A 26,895-nucleotide genomic window follows, 5' to 3' on the forward strand; every position below is an offset into this window, starting at 1 on the left:
AATTCCATGCCAATGGAGACCAAGTAAGAGCAGGAGTAGCTATACTTGTATCAGACAACATAGATTTCAAGACAAAAACCATAAAAAGAGACAAAGAAGATCATTATATAATGATAAAGGGGTCAATTCAGCAAGAAGATATAATAATTTAAAATATATATGCACCCAACACTGGATAACTCAGATATATAAAGCAAATATTATTAGAGCTAAAGAGAAAGATAGACCCCAATACAATAATAGCTACAGACTTCAACACCCGACTTTCAGCATTGGACAGATCACCCAGACAGAAAATCCCAATAAAAATAATCAGACTTAATCTGCATTACAGACCAAATGGACAAAATAGATGTTTAAAGAACATTTTATTCAATGCCTACAGAATATACGTTCTTTTCCTTGGCACATGGTTCATTCTCAATAATATTAATACATCATATGTTAGGCCACAAAACAAGCCTTTAAAAAGTCAAGAAAAAAGAAATTATATCAAGCATCTTTGTTGACCACGATGGAATAAAACTAGAAATCAGTAACAAGAGGAATTTTGGAAACTATACAAACACATGGAAATTAAACAATATGCTCCTGAATGACTAGTGGGTCAATGAAGAACTTGAGAAGAAAATTTAAAAACTTCTTGAAAGAAATGATAATGGAAATACAACATACCAAATCCTATGGTATACAACAGAAGCAGTACTAAGAGGAGAGTTTATAGCTATAAGTGCTTGTATAGGAAAAGTAGAAAAACTTCAAATAAACAACCCATCTATGCATCTTAAAGAATTAGAAAAGCAAGAGCAAACCAAACCTAAAATTAGTAGAAAAAGAGAAACAGTAAAGGTCAGAGTAGAAACAAATGAAATTGAAATGAAAATAATACAAAAGATCAATGAAATGAAAAGCTGGTTTTTGAAAAGATAAATAAAATTGATAAATCCTTAGCCAGACTAAGAAAAATAGAGAAGACCCCAAATAAATAAAATCAGAGACTAAAAAGGAGACATTACAACCAATACAACACAAATTCAAAGGCTTGTTGGAGGCTCATAAGCAAATATGTGCCAATAAATTGGAAAACCTAGAAAAAATGGATAAATTCCTGGACACATACAACCTACCAAGACTGAACCAGGAAGAAATCCAAAATCTGAACAGACCAATAACTAGTAATGAGATCGCAGCTGTAAAAAAGGTCTCCAAGGAAGGGTAAGCCTGGGATCTGATGGCTTCACTGCTGGATTTTACCAAAAATTTAAAGAACAAATACCAATTCCACTCAAACTATTTCAAAAAATTGAGGAGGAAAGAATACTTCCAAATTCATTCTATAAGGTCAGTATTACCCTGATACCAAAACCAGACAAAGACACCTCAAAATAGAAATCTACAAGCCAATATCCCTGAACATTGATGCAAAAATCCTCAACAAAATATTAGCAAACTGAATTCAATGTGTCAGTAAGATCATTCATCATGACTAAGTGGGATTTATCCCAGGGATACAAGGATGGTTCAAGGTATGCAAATCACTTAATGTGATATATCAACAGAAGGAAGGATAAAAACCATATGATCATTTCAATTGATGTTGAAAAATCATTTGATAAAATTCAGCATCACTTCAATCCCCAAAGAACTGAGTATAGAAGGTACATATCTAAACACAATAAAAGCCATATATGACAGACACACAGCTAGTATTGCATTGAAGGGGGAAACACTGAAAGCCTTTCCTCTAAGATCTGGAACATGACAAGGATGCCCACTTTCACCATTGTTATTCAACCTACTACTGGAAGTCCTAGCTAGAGCAATCACACAAGAGAAAGATATAAAGGGCATCCAAATTGGAAAGAAAGAAGTCTAATTATCCTTGTTCGCAGATGCTATGATCTTGTATCTGGAAAAACCTAAAGACTCCACCAAAAAACTACTAGAACTCATAAACAAATTCAATGAAATCGCAAAATACAAAATCAGCACACAAACATCAGTAGCATTTCCATATGCCAACAACAAACAATCTGAAAGAGAAATCAAATAGTCCCATTCATAATAGCCACAAATAAAATACAGAGGAATTAACTTATCCAAACAAGTGAAAGATCTTGGCTGGGCATGGTGGCTCATGCCTCCCATCAGGAGGCCAAGGTGGGTGTATCATGAGGTCAGGAGTTTGAGACCAGCCTGGTCAACATGGTGAAACCCCATCTTTACTAAAAATACAAAAATTAGCTGGGCGTGCTGGTGGGCACCTGTAATCCCAGCTACTTGGGAGGCTGAGGCAGAAGAATTGTTTGAACCCAGGAGGCAGAGGGTGCAGTGAGCCAAGATCATGCCATTGCACTCCAGCCTGGGCAACAGGGCAAGACTCCATCTCAAAAAAAAAAAAAAAAAAAAGGAAGAGGTTCCAAGATGGCCAAATAGGAACAGCTCCAGTCTACAGGTCACAACATGAGTGATGCAAAAGATGGGTGATTTCTGCATTTCCAGCTGAGGTACCAGGTTCACCTCACTGGGGCTTGTCGGACAGTGGGGGCAGCCCACGGAGTGTGAGCTGAAGCAGGGCGGGGCATCGCCTCACCTGGGAAGCACAAGGGGTCGGGAAATTCCCTTTCCTAGCCAAGGGAAGCTGTGACAGATGGTACCTGGAAAATCGGGACACTCCCACCCTAATACTGCGCTTTTTCAATGGTCTTAGCAAATGGCACACCAGGAGATTATATCATGTGCCTGGCTCAGAGGGTCCCATGCCCACAGAGCCTCGCTCACTGCTAGCACAGCAGTCTGAGATCAAACTGCAAGGCTGCAGCAAGGCTGGGGGAGGGGCGCCCACCATTGCTGAGGCTTGAGTAGGTAAACAAAGCAGCCAGGAAGCTTGAACTGGGTGGAGCCCACCACAGCTCAAGGAGGCCTGTCTGCCTCTGTAGACTCCACCTCTGGGGGCAGGGCATAGCTAAACAAAAGGCAGCAGAAACTTCTGCAGACTTAAACACCCTTGTCTGACAGCTTTGAAGACAGTGGTGGTTCTCCCAGCACGGAGTTTGAGATCTGAGAACGGACAGACTGCCTCCTCAAGTGGGTCCCTGATCCCCGAGCAGGCTAACTGGGAGACACCTCCCAGTAGGGGCCGACTAATACCTCATACAGCTGGGTGCCCCTCTGAGACAAAGCTTCCAGAGTAACGATCAGACAGAAACATTTGCCATTCTGCAATATTTGCTGTTCTGCAGCCTCCGCTGGTGATACCTAAGCAAACAGGGTCTGAAGTGGCCCTCCAGCAAACTCCAACAGACCTGCAGCTGAGGGTCCTGACTGTTAGAAGGAAAACTAACAAACAGAAAGGACTCCACACCAAAACCCCATCTGTACCACATCATCATCAAAGACCAAAGGTAGGTAAAACCACAAAGATGGGGAGAAACCAGAGCAGAAAAGCTGAAAATTCTAAAAATCAGAGCGCCTCTTCTGCTCCAAAGGAACGCAGTTCTTCACCAGCAACGGAACAAAGCTGGATGGAGAATGACTTTGACGAGCTGGGAGAAGAAGGCTTCGGATGATGGGTAATAACAAACTTCTCCAAGCTAAAGAAGGATGTTCAAACCCATTGCAAAAAAGCTAAAAACCTTGAAAAAAGATTAGATGAATGGCTAACTAGAATAAACAGCGTAGAGAACACCTTAAATGACCTGATAGAGCTGAAAACCATGGCATGAGAACTACATGACGCATGCACAAGCTTCAGTAGCCGATTCAATCAAGTGGAAGAAAGGGTATCAGTGACTGAAGATCAAATGAATGAAATGAAGCGAGAAGAAAAGCTTAGAGAAAAAAGAGTAAAAGAAACGAACAAAACCTCCAAGAAAGATGGGACTATGTGAAAAGACCAAATCTACGTCTGACTGGTGTACCTGAAAGTGATGGGGAGAATGGAACCAAGTTGGAAAACACTCTTCAGGATATAAACCAGGAGAACTTCCCCAACCTAGCAAGGCAGGCCAATATTCAAATTCAGGAAATACAGAGAACGTCACAAAGATACTCCTCGAGAAGAGCAACTCCAAGACACATAATTGTCAGATTCACCAACGTTGAAATGAAGGAAAAAATGTTAAGGGCAGCCAGAGAGAAAGGTCGGGTTACCCACAAAGGGAAGCCCATGAGAATAACAGTGGATCTCTCGGCAGAAACTCTACAAGCCAGAAGAGAGTGGGGCCAACATTCAATATTCATTTTTTTTTTTTTTTGAGACGGAGTCTTGCTCTGTTGCCCAGGCTGCAGTGCAGTGGCGCGATCTCAGCTCACTGCAAGCTCCGCCTCCCGGATTTACGCCATTCTCCTGCCTCAGCCTCCCAAGTAGCTGGGACTACAGGCGCCCGCCACGACGCCCGGCTAATTTTTTGTATTTTTAGTAGAGACGGGGTTTCACCATGTTAGCCAGGACGGTCTCGATCTCCTGACCTCGTGATCCACCCGCCTCGGCCTCACAAAGTGGTGGGATTACAGGCGTGAGCCACCGCGCCCGGCCTTTTTTTTTTTTTTAATTATACTTTAAGTTTTAGGGTACATGTGCACAATGTGCAGGTTAGTTACATATGTATACATGTGCCATGCTGGTGTGCTGCACCCATTAACTCGTCATTTAGCATTAGGTATATCTCCTAATGCTATCCCTCCCCCTTCCCCCCACCCTACAACAGTCCCCAGAGTGTGATGCTCCCCTTCCTGTGTCCATGTGTTCTCATTGTTCAATTCCCATCCATGAGTGAGAACATGCAGTGTTTGGTTTTTTGTCCTTGCGATAGTTTACTGAGAATGATGATTTCCAATTTCATCCATGTCCCTACAAAGGACATGAACTCATCATTTTTTATGGCTGCATAGTATTCCATGGTGTATATGTGCCACATTTTCTTAATCCAGTCTATCATTGTTGGACATTTGGGTTGGTTCCAAGTCTTTGCTATTGTGAATAGTGCCGCAATAAACATACGTGTGCATGTGTCTTTATAGCAGCATGATTTATAGTCCTTTGGGTATATACCCAGTAATGGGATGGCTGGGTCAAATGGTATTTCTAGTTCTAGATCCCTGAGGAATCACCACACTGACTTCCACAATGGTTGAACTAGTTTACAGTCCCACCAACAGTGTAAAAGTGTTCCTATTTCTCCACATCCTCTCCAGCACCTGTTGTTTCCTGACTTTTTAATGATCACCATTCTAACTGGTGTGAGATGGTATCTCATTGTGGTTTTGATTTGCATTTCTCTGATGGCCAGTGATGATGAGCATTTTTTCATGTGTCTGTTGGCTGCATAAATGTCTTCTTTTGAGAAGTGTCTGTTCATATCCTTCACCCACTTTATGATGGGGTTGTTTTATTTTTTCTTGTAAATTTGGTTAAGTTCTTTATAGATTCTGGATATTAGCCCTTTGTCAGATGAGTAGGTTGTGAAAATTTTCTCCCATTTTGTAGGTTGCCTGTTCACTCTGATGGTAGTTTCTTTTGCTGTGCAGAAGCTCTTTAGTTTAATTAGATCCCATTTGTCAATTCTGGCTTCTGTTGCCACTGCTTTTGGTGTTTTAGATATGAAGTCCTTGCCCATGCCTATGTCCTGAATGGTAATGCCTAGGTTTTCTTCTAGGGTTTTTATGGTTTTAGGTCTAATGTTTAAGTCTTTAATCCATCTTGAATTAATTTTTGTATAAGGTGTAAGGAAGGGATCCAGTTTCAGCTTTCTGTCACATATGGCCAGCCAGTTTTCCCAGCACCATTTATTAAATAGGGAATCCTTTCCCCATTGCTTGTTTATCTCAGGTTTGTCAAAGATCAGATAGTTGTAGATATATGGTGTTATTTCTGAGGGCTCTGTTCTGTTCCATTGATCTATGTCTCTGTTTTGGTACCAGTACCATGCTGTTTTGGTTACTGTAGCTTTGTAGTATAGTTTGAAGTCAGGTAGCGTGATGCCTCCAGCTTTGTTCTTTTGGCTTAGGATTGTCTTGGCAATGCGGGCTCTTTTTTGGTTCCATATCAACTTTAAAGTAGTTTTTTCCAATTCTGTGAAGAAAGTCATTGGTAGCTTGATGGGGATGGCATTGAATCTATAAATTACCTTGGGTAGTATGGCCATTTTCACGATATTGATTCTTCCTACCCATGAGCATGGAATGTTCTTCCATTTCTTTGTATCCTCTTTTATTTCATTGAGCAGTGGTTTGTAGTTCTCCTTGAAGAGGTCCTTCATGTCCCTTGTAAGTTGGATTCCTAAGTACTTTATTCTCTTTGAAGCGATTGGGAATGGGAGTTCACTCATGATTTGGCTCTCTGTCTGTTATTGGTGTATCAGAATGCTTGTGATTTTTGTACATTGATTTTGTATCCTGAGACTTTGCTAAAGCTGCTTATCAGCTTAAGGAGATTTTGGGCTGAGACAATGGGGTTTTCTAGATATACAATCATGTCATCTGCAAACAGGGACAATTTGACTTCCTGTTTTCCTAATTGAATACCCTTTATTTCCTTCTCCTGCCTAACTGCCCTGGCCAGAACTTCCAACACTGTGTTGAATACGAGTGGTGAGGGAGGGCATCCCTGTCTTGTGCGAGTTTTCAAAGGGAATGCTTCCAGTTTTTGCCCATTCAGTATGATATTGGCTGTGGGTTTGTCATAGATAGCTCTTATTATTTTGAGATACGTCCCATCAATACCTAATTTATTGAGAGTTTTTAGCATGAAGGTTGTTGAATTTTGTCAAAGGCCTTTTCTGCATCTATTGAGATAATCATGTGGTTTTTGTCTTTGGTTCTGTTTACATGCTGGATTACATTTATTGATTTGCGTATATTGAACCAGCCTTCCATCCCAGGGATGAAGCCCACTTGATCATGGTGGATAAGCTTTTTGATGTGCTGCTGGATTCGGTTTGCCAGTATTTTATTAAGGATTTTTGCATCAATGTTCATCAAGGATATTGGTCTAAAATTCTCTTTTTTGGTTGTGTCTCTGCCCGGCTTTGGTATCAGGATGATGCTGGCCTCATAAAATGAGTTAGGGAGGATTCCCTCTTTTTCTATTGATTGGAATAGTTTCAGAAGGAATGGTATGAATTCCTCCTTGTACCTCTGGTAGAATTCGGCTATGAATCCATCTGGTCCTGGACTCTTTTTGGTTGGTAAGTTATTGATTATTGCCACAATTTCAGAGACTGTTATTGGTCTATTCAGAGATTCAGCTTCTTCCTGGTTTAGTCTTGGGAGGGTGTATGTGTCGAGGAATTTATCCATTTCTTCTGGATTTTCTAGTTTATTTGCGTAGAGGTGTTTGTAGTATTCTCTGATGGTAGTTTGTATTTCTGTGGGATCAGTGGTGATATCCCCTTTATCATTTTTTATTGCGTCTATTTGATTCTTCTCTCTTCTTTTCTTTATTAGTCTTGCTAGTGGTCTATCAATTTTGTTGATCCTTTCAAAAAACCAGCTTCTGGATTCATTAATTTTTTGAAGGGTTTTTTTTGTCTCTATTTCCTTCAGTTCTGCTCTGATTTTAGTTATTTCTTGCTTTCTGCTAGCTTTTGAATGTGTTTGCTCTTGCTTTTCTAGTTCTTTTAATTGTGATGTAAGGGTGTCAATTTTGGATCTTTCCTGCTTTCTCTTGTGGGCATTTAGTGCTCTAAGTTTCCCTCTACACACTGCTTTGAATGTGTCCCAGAGATTCTGGTATGTTGTGTCTTGGTTCTCGTTGGTTTCAAAGAACATCTTTATTTCTGCCTTCTTTCGTTATGTACCCAGTAGTCATTCAGGAGCAGATTGTTCAGTTTCCATGTAGTTGAGCGGTTTTGAGTGAGTTTCTTAATCCTGAGTTCTAGTTTGATTGCACTGTGGTCTGAGAGACAGTTTGTTTTAATTTCTGTTCTTTTACATTTGCTGAGGAGAGCTATACTTTGATCTATGTGGTCAATTTTGGAATAGGTGTGGTGTGGTGCTGAGAAAAATGCATATTCTGTTGACTTGGGGTGGAGAGTTCTGTAGATGTCTATTAGGTCTGCTTGGTGCAGAGCTGAGTTCAATTCCTGGGTATCCTTGTTAACTTTCTGTCTGCTTGATCTGTCTAATGTTGACAGTGGGGTGTTAAAGTCACCCATTATTATTGTGTGGGAGTCTAAGTCTCTTTGTAGGTCACTCAGGACTTGCTTTATGAATCTGGGTGCTCCTGTATTGGGTGCATACATATTTAGGATAGTTAGCTCTTCTTGTTGAATTGATCCCTTTACCGTTATGTAATGGCCTTCTTTGTCTCTTTTGATCTTTGTTGGTTTAAAGTCTGTTTTATCAGAGACTAGGATTGCAACCCCTGCCTTTTTTTGTTTTCCATTTGCTTGGTAGATCTTCCTCCATCCTTTTATTTTGAGTCTATGTGTGTCTCTGCACATGAGATGGGTTTCCTGAATACAGCACACTGATGGGTCTTGACTCTTTATCCAATTTGCCAGTCTGTGTCTTTTAATTGGAGCATTTAGTCCATTTACATTTAAAGTTAATATTGTTATATGTGAATTTTATCCTGTCATTATGATGTTAGCTGGTTATTTGGCTCATTGGTTGATGCAGTTTCTTCCTAGTCTCGATGGTCTTTACATTTTGGCATGATTTTGCAGCGGCTGGTACCAGTTGTGCCTTTCCATGTTTAGTGCTTCCTTCAGGAGCTCTTTTAGGGCAGGCCTGGTGGTGACAAAATCTCTCAGCATTTGCTTGTCTGTAAAGGATTTTATTTCTCCTTCACTTACGAAGCTTAGTTTGGCCAGATATGAAATTCTGGGTTGAAATTCTTTTCTTTAAGAATGTTGAATATTGGCCCCCAATCTCTTCTGTCTTGTAGAGTTTCTGCCAAGAGAGCCGCTGTTAGTCTGATGGGCTTCCCTTTGTGGGTAACCCGACCTTTCTCTCTGTCTGCCCTTAACATTTTTCCTTCATTTCAACTTTGGTGAATCTGACAATTATGTGTCTTGGAGTTGCTCTTCTCGAGGAGTATCTTTGTGGCGTTCTCTGTATTTCCTGAATCTGAATGTTGGCCTGCCTTGCTAGATTGGGGAAGTTCTCCTGGATAATATCCTGCAGAGTGTTTTCCAACTTGGTTCCATTCTCCCCGTCACTTTCAGGTACACCAATCAGATGCAGATTTGGTCTTTTCACATAGTCCCATCTTTCTTGGAGGCTTTGTTCGTTTCTTTTTATTCTGTTTTCTCTAAACTTCCCTTCTCGATTCATTTCATTCATTTCGTCTTGCATCACTGATACCCTTTCTTCCAGTTGATCGCATCGGCTCCTGAGGCTTCTGCATTCTTCACATAGTTCTCGAGCCTTGGCTTTCAGCTCCATCAGCTCCTTTAAGCACTTCTCTGTATTGGTTATTCTAGTTATACATTCATCTAAAGTTTTTTCAAAGTTTTCAACTTCTTTGCCTTTGGTTTGAATTTCCTCCTGTAGCTCAGAGTAGTTTGATCGTCTGAAGCCTTCTCTCAACTCGTCAAAGTCATTCTCCGTCCAGCTTTGTTCCATTGCTGGTGAGGAATTGCGTTCTTTTGGAGGAGGAGAGGCGCTCTGCTTTTTAGAGTTTCCAGTTTTTCTGCTCTGTTTTTTCCCCATCTTTGTGGTTTTATCTACTTTTGGTCTTTGATGATGGTAATGTACAGATGGGTTTTTGGTGTGGATGTCCTTTCTGTTTGTTAGTTTTCCTTCTAACAGACAGGACCCTTAGCTGCAGGTCTGTTGGAGTTTGCTAGAGGTCCACTCCAGATGCTGTTTGCCTGGGTATCAGCAGCGGTGTCTGCAGAACCATGGAATTTCGTGATCCGCGAATGCTGCTGCCTGATCGTTCCTCTGGAAGTTTTGTCTCAGAAGAGTACCCGGCCGTGTGAGGTGTCAGTCTGCCCCTACTGAGGGGTGCCTCCCAGTTAGGCTGCTCGGGGGTCAGGGGTCAGGGACCCACTTGAGGAGGCAGTCTGCCCGTTCTCAGATCTCCAGCTGGGTGTGGGAAAACCACTGCTCTCCTCAAAGCTGTCAGACAGGGACATTTAAGTCTGCAGAGGTTACTGCTGTCTTTTTGTTTGTGCCCTGCCCCCAGAGGTGGAGCCTACAGAGGCAGGCAGGCCTCCTTGAGCTGTGGTGGGCTCCACCCAGTTCGAGCTTCCCAGCTGCTTTGTTTACCTAAGCGAGCCTGGGCAATGGCGGGCGCCCTTCCCCCAGCCTCGCTGCCACCTTGCAGTTTGATCTCAGACTGCTGTGCTAGCAATCAGCGAGACTCCATGGGTGTAGGACCCTCTGAGCCAGGTGCGGGCTATAATCTCCTGGTGCACCGTTTCCTAAGACTGTCGGAAAAGCACAGTATTCGGGTGGGAGTGGCCTGATTTTCCAGGTGCCATCTGTCACCCCTTTCCTTGACCAGGAAAGGGAACTCCCTGACCCCTTGCACTTCCGAGAGAGGCAATGCCTCGCCCTGCTTTGGCTGGCGCACGGTGCGCTGCACCTACTGTCCTGTGCCCACTGTCTGGCACTCCCTAGTGAGATGAACCCGGTACCTCAGACGGAAATGCAGAAATCACCCGTCTTCTGCGTCGTTCACGCTGGGAGCCGTAGACCGGAGCTGTTCCTATTCGGCCATCTTGGCTCCACCCTCAACATTCTTAAAGAAAAGAATTTTCAACCCAGAATTTCATATCCAGCCAAACTAAGCTTCATAAGTGAAGGAGAAATAAAATCCTTTACAGACAAACAAATGCTAAGAGATTTTGTCACCACCAGGCCTGCCTTACAAGAGGTTCTGAAGGAAGCACTAAACATGGAAAGGAACAACAGGTACCAGCCACTGCAAAAACATGCCAAACTGTAAACACCATCGATGCTAGGAAGAAACTGCATCAACTAACGAGCAAAATAACCAGCTAACATCATAATGATAGGATCAAATTCACACATAACAATATTAACCTTATATATAAATGGGCTAAATGCTCCACTTAAAAGACACAGACTGGCAAATTGGATAGAATCAAGTTTCATCAGTGTGCTGTATTCAGGAGACCCATCTCACATGCGGACACAAACAGAGGCTCAAAATAAAGGGATGGAGGAAGATCTACCCAGCAAATGGAAAACAAAAAAAAGCAGGGGTTGCAATCCTAGTCTCTGATAAAACAGACTTTGTTTAAACCAACAAAGACCAAAAGAGACAAAGAAGGCCATTACATAATGGTAAAGGGATCAATTCAACAAGAAGAGCTAACTATCCTAAATATATATGCACCCAATACAGGAGCACCCAGATTCATAAAGCAAGTCCTTAGAGACCTACAAAGAGACTTAGACTCCCACACAATAATAATGGAAGACTTTAACACCCCACTGTCAACATTAGACAGATCAAGGAGACAGAAAGTTAACAAGGATATCCAGGAATTGAACTCAGCTCTCCACCAAGTGAACCTAATAGACATCAACAGAATTCACCACCCCAAATTAACAGAATATACATTCTTCTCAGCACCACATCACACTTATTCCAAAATTGACCACATAGATCAAAGTATAGCTCTCCTCAGCAAATGTAAAAGAACAGAAATTAAAACAAACTGTCTCTCAGACCACAGTGCAATCAAATTAGAACTCAGGATTAAGAATCTCACTCAAAACTGCTCAACAACATGGAAACTGAACAATCTGCTCCTGAATGACTACTGGGTACACAACGAAATGAAGGCAGAAATAAAGATGTTGTTTGAAACCAATGAGAACAAAGACACAACATACCAGAATCTCTGGGACACATTTAAAGCAGTGTGTAGAGGGAAATTTATAGCACTAAATGCCGACAAGAGAAAGCAGGAAAGATCTAAAATTGACACCCTAACATCACAATTCAAGGAACTAGAGAAGCAAGAGCAAACACATTCAAAAGCTAGCATAAGAAAAGAAATAACTAACATCAGAGCGTAACAGAAGGAGATAGAGACACAAAAAACCCTTCAAAAAATCAATGAATCCAGGAGCTGGTTTTTTGAAAAGATCAACAAAATTGACAGACTGCTAGCAAGACTAATAAAGAAGAAAAGAGAGAAGAATCAAATAGACGCAATAAAAAATGATAAAGGGGATATAATCACCGATCCCACAGAAATACAAACTACCATCAGAGAATACTATAAACACCTCTATGCAAATAAACTAGAAAATCTAGAAGAAATGGATAAATTCCTGGACACATACACCCTCCCAAGACTAAGCCAGGAAGCAGTTGAATCCCTGAATACAACAATTACAGGCTCTGAAATTACAGGCAATAATTAATAGCCTACCAACCAAAAAACGTCCAGGACCAGATGGATTCACAGCTGAATTCTACCAGAGGTACAAAGATGAGCTGGTACCATTCCTTCTGAAACTATTCCAATCAATAGAAAAAGAAGGAATCCTCCCTAACTCATTTTATGAGGCCGGCATCATCCTGATACCAAAGCCTGGCAGAGACACAACAAAAAGACAATTTTAGACCAATATCCCTGATGAATATCAATGCAAAAATCCTCAATAAAATACTGGCAAACTGAATCCAGCAGCCCATCAAAAAGCTTATCCACCACGATCAAGTAGGCTTCATCCCGGGGATGCAAGGCTGGTTCAATATATGCAAATCAATAAATGTAATCCAGCACATAAACAGAACCAAAGACAAAAACCACATGATTATCTCAATAGATCCAGAAAAGGCCTTCGACAAAATTCAACAGCCCTTCATGCTAAAAACTCTCAATAAAGTATGTATTGATGGGACATATCTCAAAATAATAAGAGCTATTTATGACAAATCCACAGCCAATATCATACTGAATGGGCAAAAACTGGAAGCATTCTCTTTGAAAACTGGCACAAGACAGGGATGCCCTCCCTCACCACTCCTATTCAACACAGTGTTGGAAGTTCTGGCCAGGGAAATCAGGCAAGAGAAGGAAATAAAGGGTATTCAATTAGGAAAAGAGGAAGTCAAATTGTCCCTGTTTGCAGAAGACATGATTGTATTTTTAGAAAACCCCATCATCTCAGCCCAAAATCTCCTTAAGCTGATAAGCAACTTCAGCAAAGTCTCAGGATACAAAATCAATGTGCAAAAACCTCAAGCACTCCTATACACTAATAACAGACAAACACAGAGCCAAATCATGAGTGAACTCCCATTCACAATTGCTTCAAAGAGAATAAAATACATAGGAATCCAACTTACAAAGGATGTGAAGGACTCCTTCAAGGAGAACTACAAACCACTGCTCAACGAAATAAAAGAGGACACAAACAAATGGAAGAACATGCCATGCTCATGGATAGGAAGAATCAATATCGTGAAAATGGCCATACTGCCCAAGGTAATTTATAGATTCAATGCCATCCCTATCAAGCTACCAATGACTTTCTTCACAGAATTGGAAAAAACTACTTTAAAGTTGATATGGAACCAAAAAAGAGCCCGCATTGCCAAGACAATCCTAAGCCAAAAGAACAAAGCTGGAGGCATCAAGGTACCTGACTTCAAACTATACTACAAGGCTTACAGTAACCAAAACAGCATGGTACACGTACCACAACAGAGATACAGACCAATGGAAAAGAACAGAGCCCTCAGATATAATACCACACATCTACAACCATCTGATCTTTGACAAACCTGACAAAAACAAGAAATGGGGAAAGGATTCCATATTTAATAAATGGTGCTGGGAAAACTGGCTAGCCATATGGAGAAAACTGAAACTGGATCCCTTCCTTACACCTTATACAAAAATTAATTGAAGATGGATTAAAGACTTAAAGGTTAGACCTAAAACCATAAAAAGCCTACAAGGAAACCTAGGCAATACCATTCAGGACATAGGCATGGGCAAGGACTTCATGACTAAAACACCAAAAGCAATGGCAACAAAAGCCAAAATTGACAAATGGGATCTAATTAAACTAAAGAGCTTCTGCACAGCAAAAGAAACTACCATCAGAGTGAACAGGCAACCTACAGAATGGGAGAAAATTTTTATAATCTACGCATCTGACAAAGGGCTAATATCCAGAATCTATAAAGAACTTAACCAAATTTACAAGAAAAAATAAAACAACCCCATCATAAAGTGGGTGAAGGATATGAAGAGACACTTTTCAAAAGAAGACATTTATGTAGCCAACAGACACATGAAAAAATGCTCATCATCACTGGCCATCAGAGAAATGCAAATCAAAACCACAATGAGATACCATCTCACACCAGTTAGAATGGCGATCATTAAAAAGTCAGGAAAACAACAGGTGCTGGAGAGGATGTGAAGAAATAGGAACACTTTTACACTGTTGGTGGGACTGTAAACTAGTTCGACCTTGTGGAAGACAGTGTGGCGATTCCTCAGGGATCTAGAACTAGAAATACCATTTGACCCAGCGATCCCATTACTGGGTATATACCCAAAGGATTATAAACCATGCTGCTATAAAGACACATACACACGTATGTTTACTGCAGCACTATTCACAATAGCAAAGACTCGGAACCAACCTAAAAGTCCATCAATAATAGACTGGATTAAGAAAATGTGGCACATATACACCATGGAATACTATGCATCCACAAAAAAGGATGAGTTCATGTCCTTTGTAGGGACATGGATGAAGCTGGAAACCATCATTCTGAGCAAACTATTGCAAGGACAGAAAACCAAACACTGCATGTTCTCACTCATAGGTGGGAATTGAACAATGAGAACACTTGGACACAGGGTGGGGAACATCACACACTGGGGCCTGTTGTGGGGTTGGGGGAGGGGGCAGGGATAGCATTAGGAGATATAACTAATGTAAATGAGGAGTTAATTGGTGCAGCACACCAACATGTCACATGTATACATATGTAACAAACCTGCATGTTGTGCACAGGTACCCTAGAACTTAAAGTATAAAAAAAAAAACAGTGAAAGATCTTTACAATGAAAAGAATAAAACATTGATGTAAGAAATTGAAAAGACCACAAAAAAGAAAAGATAGTCCATGTTTATGGATTGGAAGAATCAATATTGTTAAAACATCCATATTCTCTAAAGCAGTCTACAGATTCAATGCAATCCCTATGAAAATACCAGTGACATTCTTTACAAAATTGGAAAAAAAAAAATCCTAAAATTTATACAGAACAAGAAAAGACCCAGAATAGCCAAAGCTATCCTGAGCAAAAAGAACAAAACTGGAGGAATCACATTACCTGACTTAAAATTATACTACAAAGCTACAGTAACCCAAACGGCATGGTACTGGCATAAAAACAGACACACAGACCAATGGAACAGAATAGAGAACCCAGAAACCAATCCATACATCTACAGTGAACTCATTTTCGACAAAGGTACCAAAAACATATATTGGGGAAAAGACATTCTCTTCAATAAATGGTGCTGGGAAAATTGGATATCCATATGTAGAAGAATGAAACTAGACCTCCATCTCTTGCCAGATACAAAAATCAAATCAAAATACATTAAAGACTTAAATTTATGACCGCAAACTATAAAACTACTACAAGAAAACATTATGAGAAACTCTCTAGGACATTGGACTGGTCAACGATTTCTTGAGTAATACCCTACAAGCACAGGCAACTGAAACACAAATGTACAAATGGGACCATATGAAGTTAAAAAGCTTCTGCACTGCAAAGGAAACAATTAACAAAATGAAGAGACAACCCACAGAATGAGAGAAAATTCCTTCAAACTATCCTTCTGACAAGGAATTAATAACCCTTGAATATAAAAGGAGCTCAAACAACTCTATAGGAAAAAACCTAATAATACTATTTTAAAATGGGCAAAAGGTCCGAATAGACATTTCCCAAAAGAAGACACACAAATGGCAAACAGGCATATGAAAAGGTGCTCAACATCACTGATTATCAAAGAAATGCAAATCAAAACTATAATGAGATATCATCTCACCCTAGGTAAAATCGGTTTTATCCAAAAGACAGGCAATAACAAATGCTGAGAAGGATGTTGAGAAAGGGGAACCCTCATAAGCTGTTGGCAGGAATGTAAATTAGTATAACCACTACAGAGAACAGTTTGGAAGTTCCTCAAAAAACTAAAAAGAGAGCTACCATAAGATCCAACAATCTCATTCCTAGGTATAGACCCAAAAGAAAGGAAATCGGTATGTCAAAGAGATATCTGCACTCTGGTGTTTACTGCAGCATTTTTCACAATAGCCAAGATCTGGAAGCAATCTAAACGTCCATCAACAGATGAATGTGGTACAAATACACAACAGAGCACTATTCAGCCAAAAAAAAAAAAAAAAAAAAAGAGATCCTGTCATTTGCAACAAGGGATGGAAATGGAGGTCATTGTTAAGTGACAAAAGCCAGGCACAGAAAGACAAAATTCGCATGTTGTCACTTATTTGTGGGAGCTAAAAATGAAAAAAAATAAACTCATGGTGATAGCAGAATGATCGTTACCAGAGGCTTAGAAGGGTAGTTGAAGGCGGGGAAAGGAGGATGATTAATGAGTATAAAAATAGCTATAGCTAGAATGTATAAGATTTCGTATTTTATAGCACAACAGGGTGATCACAGTCAACAATAATTTATTGTACATTTTAAAATAACTAAAAGAGGCTGGGCACGGTGGCTCATGCCTGTAATCCCAGCACTTTGGGAGGCTAAAGTGGGTGGATCACATGAGGTCAGGAGTTTGAGACCAGCCTGGCCAACATGGTGAAACCCTGTCTCTACTAAAAATACGAAAATTAGCCAGGTGTGGTGGCACATGCGTGTAGTCCTAGCTACTTGGGAGGCTGTGGCAGGAGAATTGCTTGAATCCGGGAGGCGGAGGTTGCAGTGAGCCGAGATCGCATCATTGCACTCCAGCCTGGGCAACAGGATAAGACTCTGTCTCAAAAAAATAAAAATAAATAAAAATAAAAAATAAAATAACTAAAAGAGTGTAAGTGAATTGTTTGTAACACAAAGAAAGGATAAAAGCTGGAGGTGATGGATACCTCATTTACCCTGATAGGATTATTATGCATTGCATGCCTGTATCAAAATATCTCATATATCCCATAAATATACTCACCTACTATGTACTCACAAAATCTTTTTTTAAATACAAGGAAAAAAATTAGAAACATCGTAAATGTCCATCCACAGGACAATGGATAAATTGTGCTTTATTCACACAATAGAGTATTATATGGCAGAGAAAATTAATGAACTACAGCCACACAAAAATATGAATACATCATAAAAACAAAATATCGTGTGAAAAAGTAGCCAGAGAAAACTTCAGAAAATATACTATTCTTATAAAACCCCAAACCAAATAAGCTAAACGAAATAATATTTCAACATACATCCATTTGTAATAAAATGATTTTCAAAAGGCATGAGAAGGAGCAACGCAAAATTTAGGATATTACTTTTAATGCGAAGGCAAGTGAACAGAAGAAGGAAGAAAAATACTGAGAGATAATCATAATTGGTAATGTTCCAGTTAAGTAGGTTCATGATGCTCTTTTTATTATTAAATGTCTGTTTTATATATGTTACAAAATAGTTCATAAACTATTAAATAAATTAAATTTAGAGAAGCAAATTGACAGACTATTTTAACATAAAATTATATATGTATTATACAGTACATAAAACTATACACATTTATTTATATCAATTTTATTTATTTCCATGTGCACAGAGGAAAAATCTAAGGTTGTACAGCAAATACTTGAGTGATAACCATAGGGAAATTAAATAAAGAGAAAAGAGTGTAGCTATTTTACCTTTCATTTAATTTATGTCTCTATTACTTGCATTTATTTCAAAGCACATAGGCTATTTTATAACTATGTTAACACCAAAATTAAAAAGAATCTAAAGAATTGTAATTATAAGGTTTTACCTATTTGCATAGTTTTCTGAGAAGTATTTGAAAAGCAGCAAAGGACACTATAAGCTTAGCACCACCATGTTAACTACCATGTTAACCAATCTTTGACTTTTATCTCTTCAAATTCCTTATAGATTCTGTTTCTTAATTAATAAGTACAATATCCTCTAATAGCCAAATCTTATTCTTATATTACTCACAATTACTAACCTTTCTTTTTTCCCTCCATTTATTTGTTTTCTCTCTTCTCTTCTTCTTAATTTTTCCCTTGGTAGCATCTAAAAGTTTAAAAAGATTTGGAAGTTTCAGCTCTAACATTAAAAATTATTTTATTGATTAAAGAATTTGAAGGATTAAAATAATTAAGATTGATATTTTAATCAACTTTATTATGCTTGTTGGAAGAATCTTACAAGATACAAATAGCAGATAAAACTGTTTAATTTGCTAGGCATGGTAGTGTACATCTGTAATTCCAGCATTTTGGGAGGCCGAAGCAGGCAGATCACTTGAGCTCAGGAGTTTGACACCAGCCTGGGCCACATCGCAAAACCTTGTCCCTACCAAAAGTACAAAAAGTAGCCAGGCATGGTAGAGTGCACCTGTAGTCCCAGCTACTCAGCAGGAGGTGGGAGGATCACCTGAGCCCAGCAGGTCAAGGCTGCAGTGAGCCAAGATCGTGCCACTGCACTCCAGCTTGGGTGACAGAGTGAGGCACTGTCTCGAAAAAAAGAAGAAAAAAGAAAAAAGTTTAATTATAGTTGTATCCCAGTATAAATATATGGCATTTAGGAACCCATCCAAAATACAATACTCTCCTAGGTCCACTAGAATGCAACCTCTAGTTAATCTAGGGAGTATGAGGTGTTATTAGCAGAAACTATGTGAATGCAACTATTAAGCAGTCTATTGGAAAATATAAAAAATGAATTACTTTAATTAGAAAATGGAAAAGGAGGACGGGTGTGGTGGCTCATGTCTGTAATCCCAGCACTTTGGGAGGCCGAGGCAAGTGGATCCCTTGAGGTCAGGAGTTTGAGACCAGCCTGGGTAACATGGCGAAACCTCATCTTTACTAAAAATACAAAAATTAGCCACGCATGGTGGTGGGCACTTGTAATCTCAGCTACTGAAGAGGCTGAGGCAGGAGAATCACTTGAACCTGGGAGGCGGAGGTTGCAGTAAGCTGAGATTGTGCCACTGCACTCCAGCCCAGGCAACACAGAGAGACTGTCTCAAAATTTAAAAAAAAAAAAGAAGAAGAAAAAGAACACGGAAAAGGAGAATGTTAGTTTGCCACCACATTAACTGCTCCGTTCTACAAAAGACAACCATTTTCCTGACTAAAGCAAAAGTTACCGATGTGAGTTTTATATTATCCAGCTTGGGGTTGTCAGTTTCTTGAATCTTTAGTTGATGTCTTTCATCTGTTTTGGGAAACTTTTAGGCATTATTCTTTTTACATATTGCTTCTTCCTCATTTGTTTTTCTTTTCTTCTTCGATTCCAATTACAATGTTAGATCTCATTACTGTGTCTCACATGTCTCTAATATTTTCTTCTGTATCTTTCTTTTTTTTCCCCTCCTGACGTGACTTCTAGTTTACTAATTCTTTTTGTGTGTGTGTCTAATCTACTGAAAAAATCTAAATTGTTAATTTTAGATAATGAATTTTTTATTCCAGAATTTATACCTGATTCTTTCTTACAGTTCATAAATCTCTATTTTCTTAAATATAATAATCATAACTATTTAAACTTCATTGCCAGCTAACTCAACATCTGGATTACCTGTAGGGCTGTTCCTATTTTTTTCTCTTTTCAGTCATGTAGACATATCTAGTAATTTTTTTATTAAAAGTTATGGACGCTGTATTAAAAAATTCTAGAGATTCTAGATGATGTTATCCATCTCTCAAGATTATTTATCCTCCACTAGGCAAACAGAATGATGGATGATGATCTAAACCCAACCGGGGACTATGCAGAGATGAGATTACAATTCCAGTAAGGCTCAACTTACCTCTGATTCATTCCTATCCCTCCTGGGTATTCTACAGAGGGTCTGTGTTACTGGAAGCAGAAGTCAATAAAAGAAATTCATTTAATAGTGTAAACCCACAACTACAAACTGAATAGGAATTAGCTGCTCATCTTTTTCCTGAAAGTTATAGGTTCTCCAGTAAAATAAGGGGAAAATAAAGGAGGAAGAAACAATATGATCCAGAAAATGGGTGACCAAACCCAAAATAGAGGTAAAGGATATATCCAGAATGAAGACAAAAGAACTTAATATCACAGTTGCTTAACAGGCCTTGAGAACAGTAAGTCCAAATGGAGTATGTTAAATGGATCTAGGAGAGAATCCCGAAATGGAATTAACTGAATACCTGATGTGTCTGAACCTTTTCAAAGGTAATTTATACTACTACAACATATCACAAACACAGAAAACTAAACAAATTTTATTGACCGGGCGCGGTGGCTCATGCCTGTAATGCCAGCACTTTGGGAGGCCGAGGCAAGCAGATCACGAAGTCAGGAGATCGAGACCATCCTGGCTAACATAGTGAGATCCTATCTCTACTAAAAATAGAAAAAATTAGCCAGGTGTGGTGGCACACGCCTGTAATCCCAGCTACTCAGGAGGCTGAAGCAGGAGAATCGCTTGAACCTGGGAGGTGGAGGTTGCAGTGAGCCAAGATCGCACCACTGCATACCAGCCTGGGCAACAGAGTGAGACTCCATCTCAAAAAAAAATAAATAAAATAAAATAATAATAATAATAATAATAATTAACTGTAAGGAATAAAAAAGTTGTGCTAGAACCATTATATGGTTCAGCTGTGAACAGCATAGCATCTACATAGCCAAAACAATTAAAGTATTAAATTATCAAAGTTACAATAATGAAATCCTATTTATGTGGATGGGGGGAGGAAAGTAAATGTAGGGGGAAATAGTGGTTTAAAAAGTAGCTAAATTCGGCCGGGCGCGGTGGCTCACGCCTGTAATCCCAGCACTTTGGGAGGCCGAGGCGGGCAGGTCACAAGGTCAGGAGATTGAGACCATCCTGGCCAACACGGTGAAACCCCGTCTCTACTAAAAACACAAAAAATTAGCTGGGTGTGGTCGCGGGCGCCTGTAGTCCCAGCTACTTGGGAGGCTGAGGCAGGAGAATGGCGTGAACCCGGGAGGCGGAGCTTGCAGTGCGCCAAGATCGCGCCACTGCACTCCAGCCTGGGGGACAGAGTGAAACTCCGTCTCAAAAAAAAAAAATGAAAAATAAAAAAATAAAAAGGAGCTAAATTCTAATCATTCATAGAGCCTAAAATGGAAAAATGTAGAAATGATGACATAAACAAATTATGGAATCATATCTATCGGAGATAGATATCAAAACAGACTGCTAAAAGAGTTTGAAATGCCTGCTTCTGGAAATTGGGTTTGGGAAGAATCATTTTGAAATTATCAATTAGTGGGAGGGTAGAATAATAACATTTTGAGATATGCCAAGACTCAGAAAATTTACTTCCCAGACAACATTTTGTAAAAAGTTATTTGACAGTGTACTCTAACAGTCAAGGCAGAACACTAAGAGAGGAAGACATGAATCTAAGAAAACAATGGATCCAACCCAGAAAACCAGTGAGGGGAGATCCTAGGATAAGAGATATAGCAGGCCTTGAGGGTAGAAAATGGTCTAGACTACACTAGGTAGGCAAGAACATCTCCAGAGAAAAGAAATGAACTCTAAGGAATAGTATAATTAAAAGGATGGAAAATCTTTTCATTATGGCAGTTATATGATCTTTTTGTCAACAATAAAAAACAAGAGTGAGAACTAGAAACTCTAAGAAAAACAAAAACTATAAGAAAGTCATGGTTTGAATACGAAGCAAAACTAAGATACAGCATGGTTTTAAGCAACTGATAGAATATAAATGATATACTTGATACTGTGACTAAAACATTCTCCTTTGAGAGTCCTAGCAATCATAATATTAGATCCATGAAATGGAAATGTAATTCTTGCATATGACTTGGCACTGTAGTAACACTATTTATATAATGATAGTGATTTAAATGCTAATTATTGGTCTTAAAGATTTAAAGTGAATCTATGAACAAAAAAAGACAATTTTTGTTGTAGATATTAACTACTGAAAACCTAAAAGAAGACAATGGGGAGAAAAAAATGGAGGAAAGGATAGAGATACCAATATATTTAACTTATGTAAGACAGAATAAAACAATTGACTACCGTTGATGGAACAAGAAGCAGAGTTACTAGTAGGTTACTTATTAATACCAAATTAGCCAATAGAAAAATTAATTACAACACAACTTACAAACATTTGAGAGAGTAAAGGTAGGTGAGACAAAGGAGTAATTTAAAGTGAGCCAGTCAACTGATCTTGTCTAGGGTTGAGTGTGGAGAACATTTGTTATATTTTGATTGCCTAGTATCTGATTCCGCTTCCTATGTTCAGTGAATATTCGTCCACATGCCTTTCACCATCAGCGCTGAAGAAGCCAATCTTGCTTTCCCAGCTCCCTTTGCAGCTGGCACATATTGAATTAGGAACCCAAATGTTAATAGTGGTTAGTACATGCAATTTCTTTAGCCTATAATAAATATTCCCTAATTCCACTTCCTTGCCTTTGCCTGAAAATGCCTATTCATCCTCCACCTCTCAGTTTAGATAATCATTTCCTCTCTGAAGCCCTTCCTTGCCCCCATGACATATGCAAGTGAAGTAATAGCACTCACCTGCATTGTAATGAAGTATTTGCTTGTTTTATTACCTAATGTATTTTCTTTTTTATTCTTTTTAACTCCTCTATCATTCCTAATATTGCTTAACATAATAAAAGTTCCTTGTCTGAAGGGACCATGGCATGTTTACCATTATGTCTGGTACATAGTGAGTATGCTCAATAAATATTAGTTGAATAAACAAAAATTATAACAGATGTTTAGTATTTTTTTTCTAAATCACCTAACTTATAAATATGAAACCTTAACAGGATGATAAACATACCTTCAATACTCGAATCCGTCTGGCTTCCTGAAGATGATGATGAGGAAGAAGTAAACATACGATCATCTGAAGAAAAAGATGTCACTGATCTATGTCGGGATCGGTGGTGGTTTTGGTTTTGCTTTCTTTTTTTCTTTCGTTTGTGTTTACCTTAGAGAGATATAAAATGGAACACAATTACTTTCCCAAATATTAGCAACATATGAGAGAGAAACATATACATTAATTTATAAAATGTATCTTAAATTACCCAAAAGGCCTTAAAGCAAGCATAAACTCCTACCTTCATATTTGCCAGCCTTGGCATCTTCAGGATTTCTGGGAGCAGACTTCTTATCCATGTCTATTAAACTTCCCTGCCATGTCTATAAAACCAAAATATTGACACATTATTAGAGAATTTAAAATGCAAAAGGACATTTCTGGGGACAAAGAAAATAAAAATGATAACAACCTCAGCACTGGCATTTTGGGCTGGATTATTCTTTGTTGTGAAGGGCTTTCCTATGGATTTTAGGCTGTTGAGCCACATTTCTGGCCTCTACCCACTAGATGCCAATAGAACCTTTATGTGTGACGACCCAAAATGGCTCCAGACATTAACAACTGTCCCTTGGGGGGCAACCACTGTTGAGAACCACAATTCTATTGAGAACAAATGGATAGGAGTAGTAGTAATAGAGACAGAAAGAAGAGACTGAATTCAAGAATCAGAATGACCAAGAATTACTGGTGGACTGGCTATGAAGGAAAGAAAGAAATAAGGATAACTTCTAGAATTTTGGCATGATCAATTGGGTAGAAAACAATACCATTAACTGAGATATGCCAACACTAAGGAAGGAATATGTTTGGAACAATATTCCACTAAAATACAGAACAGAAAATCATAAAGTTTTTCTTTTTGAGACAGAGTTTCACTCTGTCAACCAGGCTGGAGTACAGTTGTGCAATCTCGGCTCACTGCAACCTCTGCCTCCTGGGTTCAAGTGATTCTTGTGCCTCCGCCTCCTGAGTAGCTGGGATTACAAGCACCCACCACCGTGCCTGGCTCATTTTTTTGTATTTTTAGTAGAGACAGGGTTTCACCATGTTGGGCAGGCTGGTCTTGAACTCCTGACCTCAAATGATCTGCCCGCCTTGGCCTACCAAAGTGCTGGGATTACAGGCGTGAGCCATCGTGTCCGGCCCAGAAGTTTCTTTTCAAGGCATACCTAAATAGCAATTTAGTATATGCCTAGAGACTAAGTAAATACGTTATTTACTTCATGTTGACAAAGATTATTTGAATAGAGAAAAGGCACTCACAGTAATAAGCCTGAGAATCTTCAGTACAATATTTGAACCACAAGGCTGAATGATACCACAAAAGGAAAACAGCACAAATGGAGTACTAAATACTCATCTTTCATAACTGACAGTTAAAAGATAATGTCTAAGGTGGGTATTGTCTAAATTAGGAAACATCACTATAAATATACTATTTTAAAATATATATCTAGAGAAAGAGCTAAAAGAATTGAAGGAAGCTGCCTATGGCAAGTTAGATGGAGTACTGTAGTACTTTTTGGTTTTTAAAATGAGTAAATATTATTTTGACAAAAATTTAAAAGTAAATAAATCTCCTCCTTTAAAGTACACAAAGAGTAAGTGGGAATTCTCATCCAAGGTGCCAGATTTCCTTCCTAGTCATATTAAAATGATGGTTAAGCAATAAACAAAGAAAGTAAAAGGTGAGAAGTATAAAAGTGTGGAAAACTGCAGGCGTTCAAAGGAAAAAAAATCTCAGGATAAAGTTCAAAGGACTCAAGAGCAATAGTTCCAAATAAGAACAAAATATCCATGGGTTCTAACAAAGTTGTTGTCAAGAAAACTAGCAACATTTCCCTAAAAACCATGGACTTCAAGAGAAATATAACCTAAGCACATTCCTGAGACTTGCAATGAATAATATTTATAAAGTCACAATAAAATGTTTTGAGTTTGTTTTTTATTTTTTCATTTTATTTATTTTTACCTTATTTATTTATTTAGGCAGGGTGTTGCTTTGCTGCCCAAGCTGAAATGCAGTGGTGCAATCATAGCTTATGACAGCTCCAAACTCTGGGGCTCAAGCAATCCTCCTTCCTAAGTCTCCCAAAGTGTTGGGATTACAGATGTGAGCCACTGAGCCTAACTATTGTCATTGGTTTTTAACATGTGAATCCAATTTACAGAGGAAAATACTGAACTGAAGTGTTCATAATAGTTATAGAACAAAAGTTAACTTATCCAATTATAATGCCATAAATGTAAAGGCAGAACTGTCAGGACATGAAAGGTGGAGAAGAAAAAGAAAAGGTGGCGGGAAGGGAGTGCTAATATCCTATGAAATCAAGAGAGAGTGATAAAACTTGTGATAGTGATAGAACAAGAAATATGTGTTTATATATATTGATTAATTGCTTAAGTTTACAAGAGTAAACAAAAGAGAAAATAAAAACACTTTATGAAATCTGTGGAGAAAGCAGCCAGCAGGAGCAGAGGCTGTTGTAATTGAGATGAGCCCTCATCTATCACAGCAGAAACTCAGAGGACAATAAATAAATTTGACTGAGAAAAAACAGTATAGGCATACTATTCAGAAATGCAGAAATAATCACCAAAATAACTAAACATAAAAAATGTTTAAAGTGTTTGTCTCTGGGGATGTGGATCCAGAAAGAGGAGAAAGCAGGTGGAATGGAGACTATTGCTTTTCATTATCAACTCTTACATGCAATTTGATCTTTTAATCATGCGCACATATTATGTTGATAAATGTTTTTAAAAGTTTTTTAAAAAGAGTGAATTGGGAAGTAAGGAAATAAAGACAATAAACTATATTTTACCATGAAAGCAGAAAAATGGCATAGTGGTTGGAGGAATTACTGAGGTCAGGGTGAGTTTTTAAAATGAGATTCTAGACTATTGGTTTTTTTCTTAAAAATTTTTTCAGTAAAATTTACTTTCAAATTTATATACAGTAAAATTCACGTGTGTACAGTATTAAGAGTTTTAACACATCTATAGATACTTGTAACCACCATTAACAGGATACAGAATAATTTCAATATCCAAAGAATTTCCTCATGCTACTCCCTGGTAGTGAGACCCTCTCCCCCACCTTTAACTCTGGGCAACCACTCATCTATCTGTTCACTGTCCGTTTAGTCTTACCTTTTCCAGAATGTCATATAAATGAAATCATAAGTATTTAACCATTTGATATTGGTTTCCTTCGCTTAATATAACACACCTGAGATTCATCGAAGTTATTGCATATATCAGTGTTTGTTCCTTTTTATCCAGTCCCATTCCATTGTGAAGATGTACCACACTGTGTTTATCCACATTCACTCACTTAGGGACATTTAGTTCGTGCAGTTCTTCTTGTTTAGTCTGCTAATATGGTAGATTACACTGATTAATTTTCAAATGTTGAACCAACCTTTTAGGACATCTTGGGCAATTATAAATAATGCTGCTATAAACATTCATTTACAGATTTTTGTGTTAAAGTAAATTTTTATTTCCCTAGGATAAACACACAAAAGTGGAATTGCAGGGTTACATAGTAAGTGTATGCTTACCTTCCTAAGAAACTGCACAACTGTTCACCAAACTGGCTGTAGTAATGTATGAATGTTCTAGTTGCTCCACATCCTTGTCAGGACTTGGTATTATTTTTTAATTCTATCCATTCTGATAACTTTTTAATATTACCTCCTGGTTTTAATTTGCATTTCCCTAATGATTAATGATATCGAACGTATTTTCACGTGCTTATTTGCTAGCTGTATATCATTGGCGAAGTGTCCAACTTTTTGCCTATTTTTTTAATTGGGTTATTTGGT

At 38.6% G+C, this 26,895-nt stretch overlaps 1 protein-coding gene across 11 annotated transcripts in view; it reads right to left on the reverse strand.

Moving 5' to 3' along the window:
* The window catches only part of LOC129033637 (putative uncharacterized protein encoded by LINC00467 homolog), a 76,143-nt gene that overhangs the window by 36,403 nt on the left and 12,845 nt on the right, over positions 1-26,895 (reverse strand). For all 11 annotated transcript variants that reach the window (XR_010127757.1, XR_010127755.1, XR_010127759.1 and 8 more), the window contains exons 2-4: positions 23,304-23,385; positions 23,021-23,170; positions 18,187-18,254 (exon numbers count right to left, since the gene is read on the reverse strand). Coding sequence is in view for 1 of the 11 variants with exons in the window: in XM_054482501.2 (XP_054338476.1) it covers positions 18,187-18,254; positions 23,021-23,170; positions 23,304-23,361 (276 nt within the window). In the remaining 10 variants the exon portion in view is untranslated. The remainder of the gene's footprint in view (positions 1-18,186; positions 18,255-23,020; positions 23,171-23,303; positions 23,386-26,895) is intronic.

This window comes from Pongo pygmaeus, chromosome 1 (genome assembly GCF_028885625.2).
Source record: "Pongo pygmaeus isolate AG05252 chromosome 1, NHGRI_mPonPyg2-v2.0_pri, whole genome shotgun sequence".
NCBI classification, from domain to species: Eukaryota; Metazoa; Chordata; class Mammalia; order Primates; family Hominidae; genus Pongo; species Pongo pygmaeus.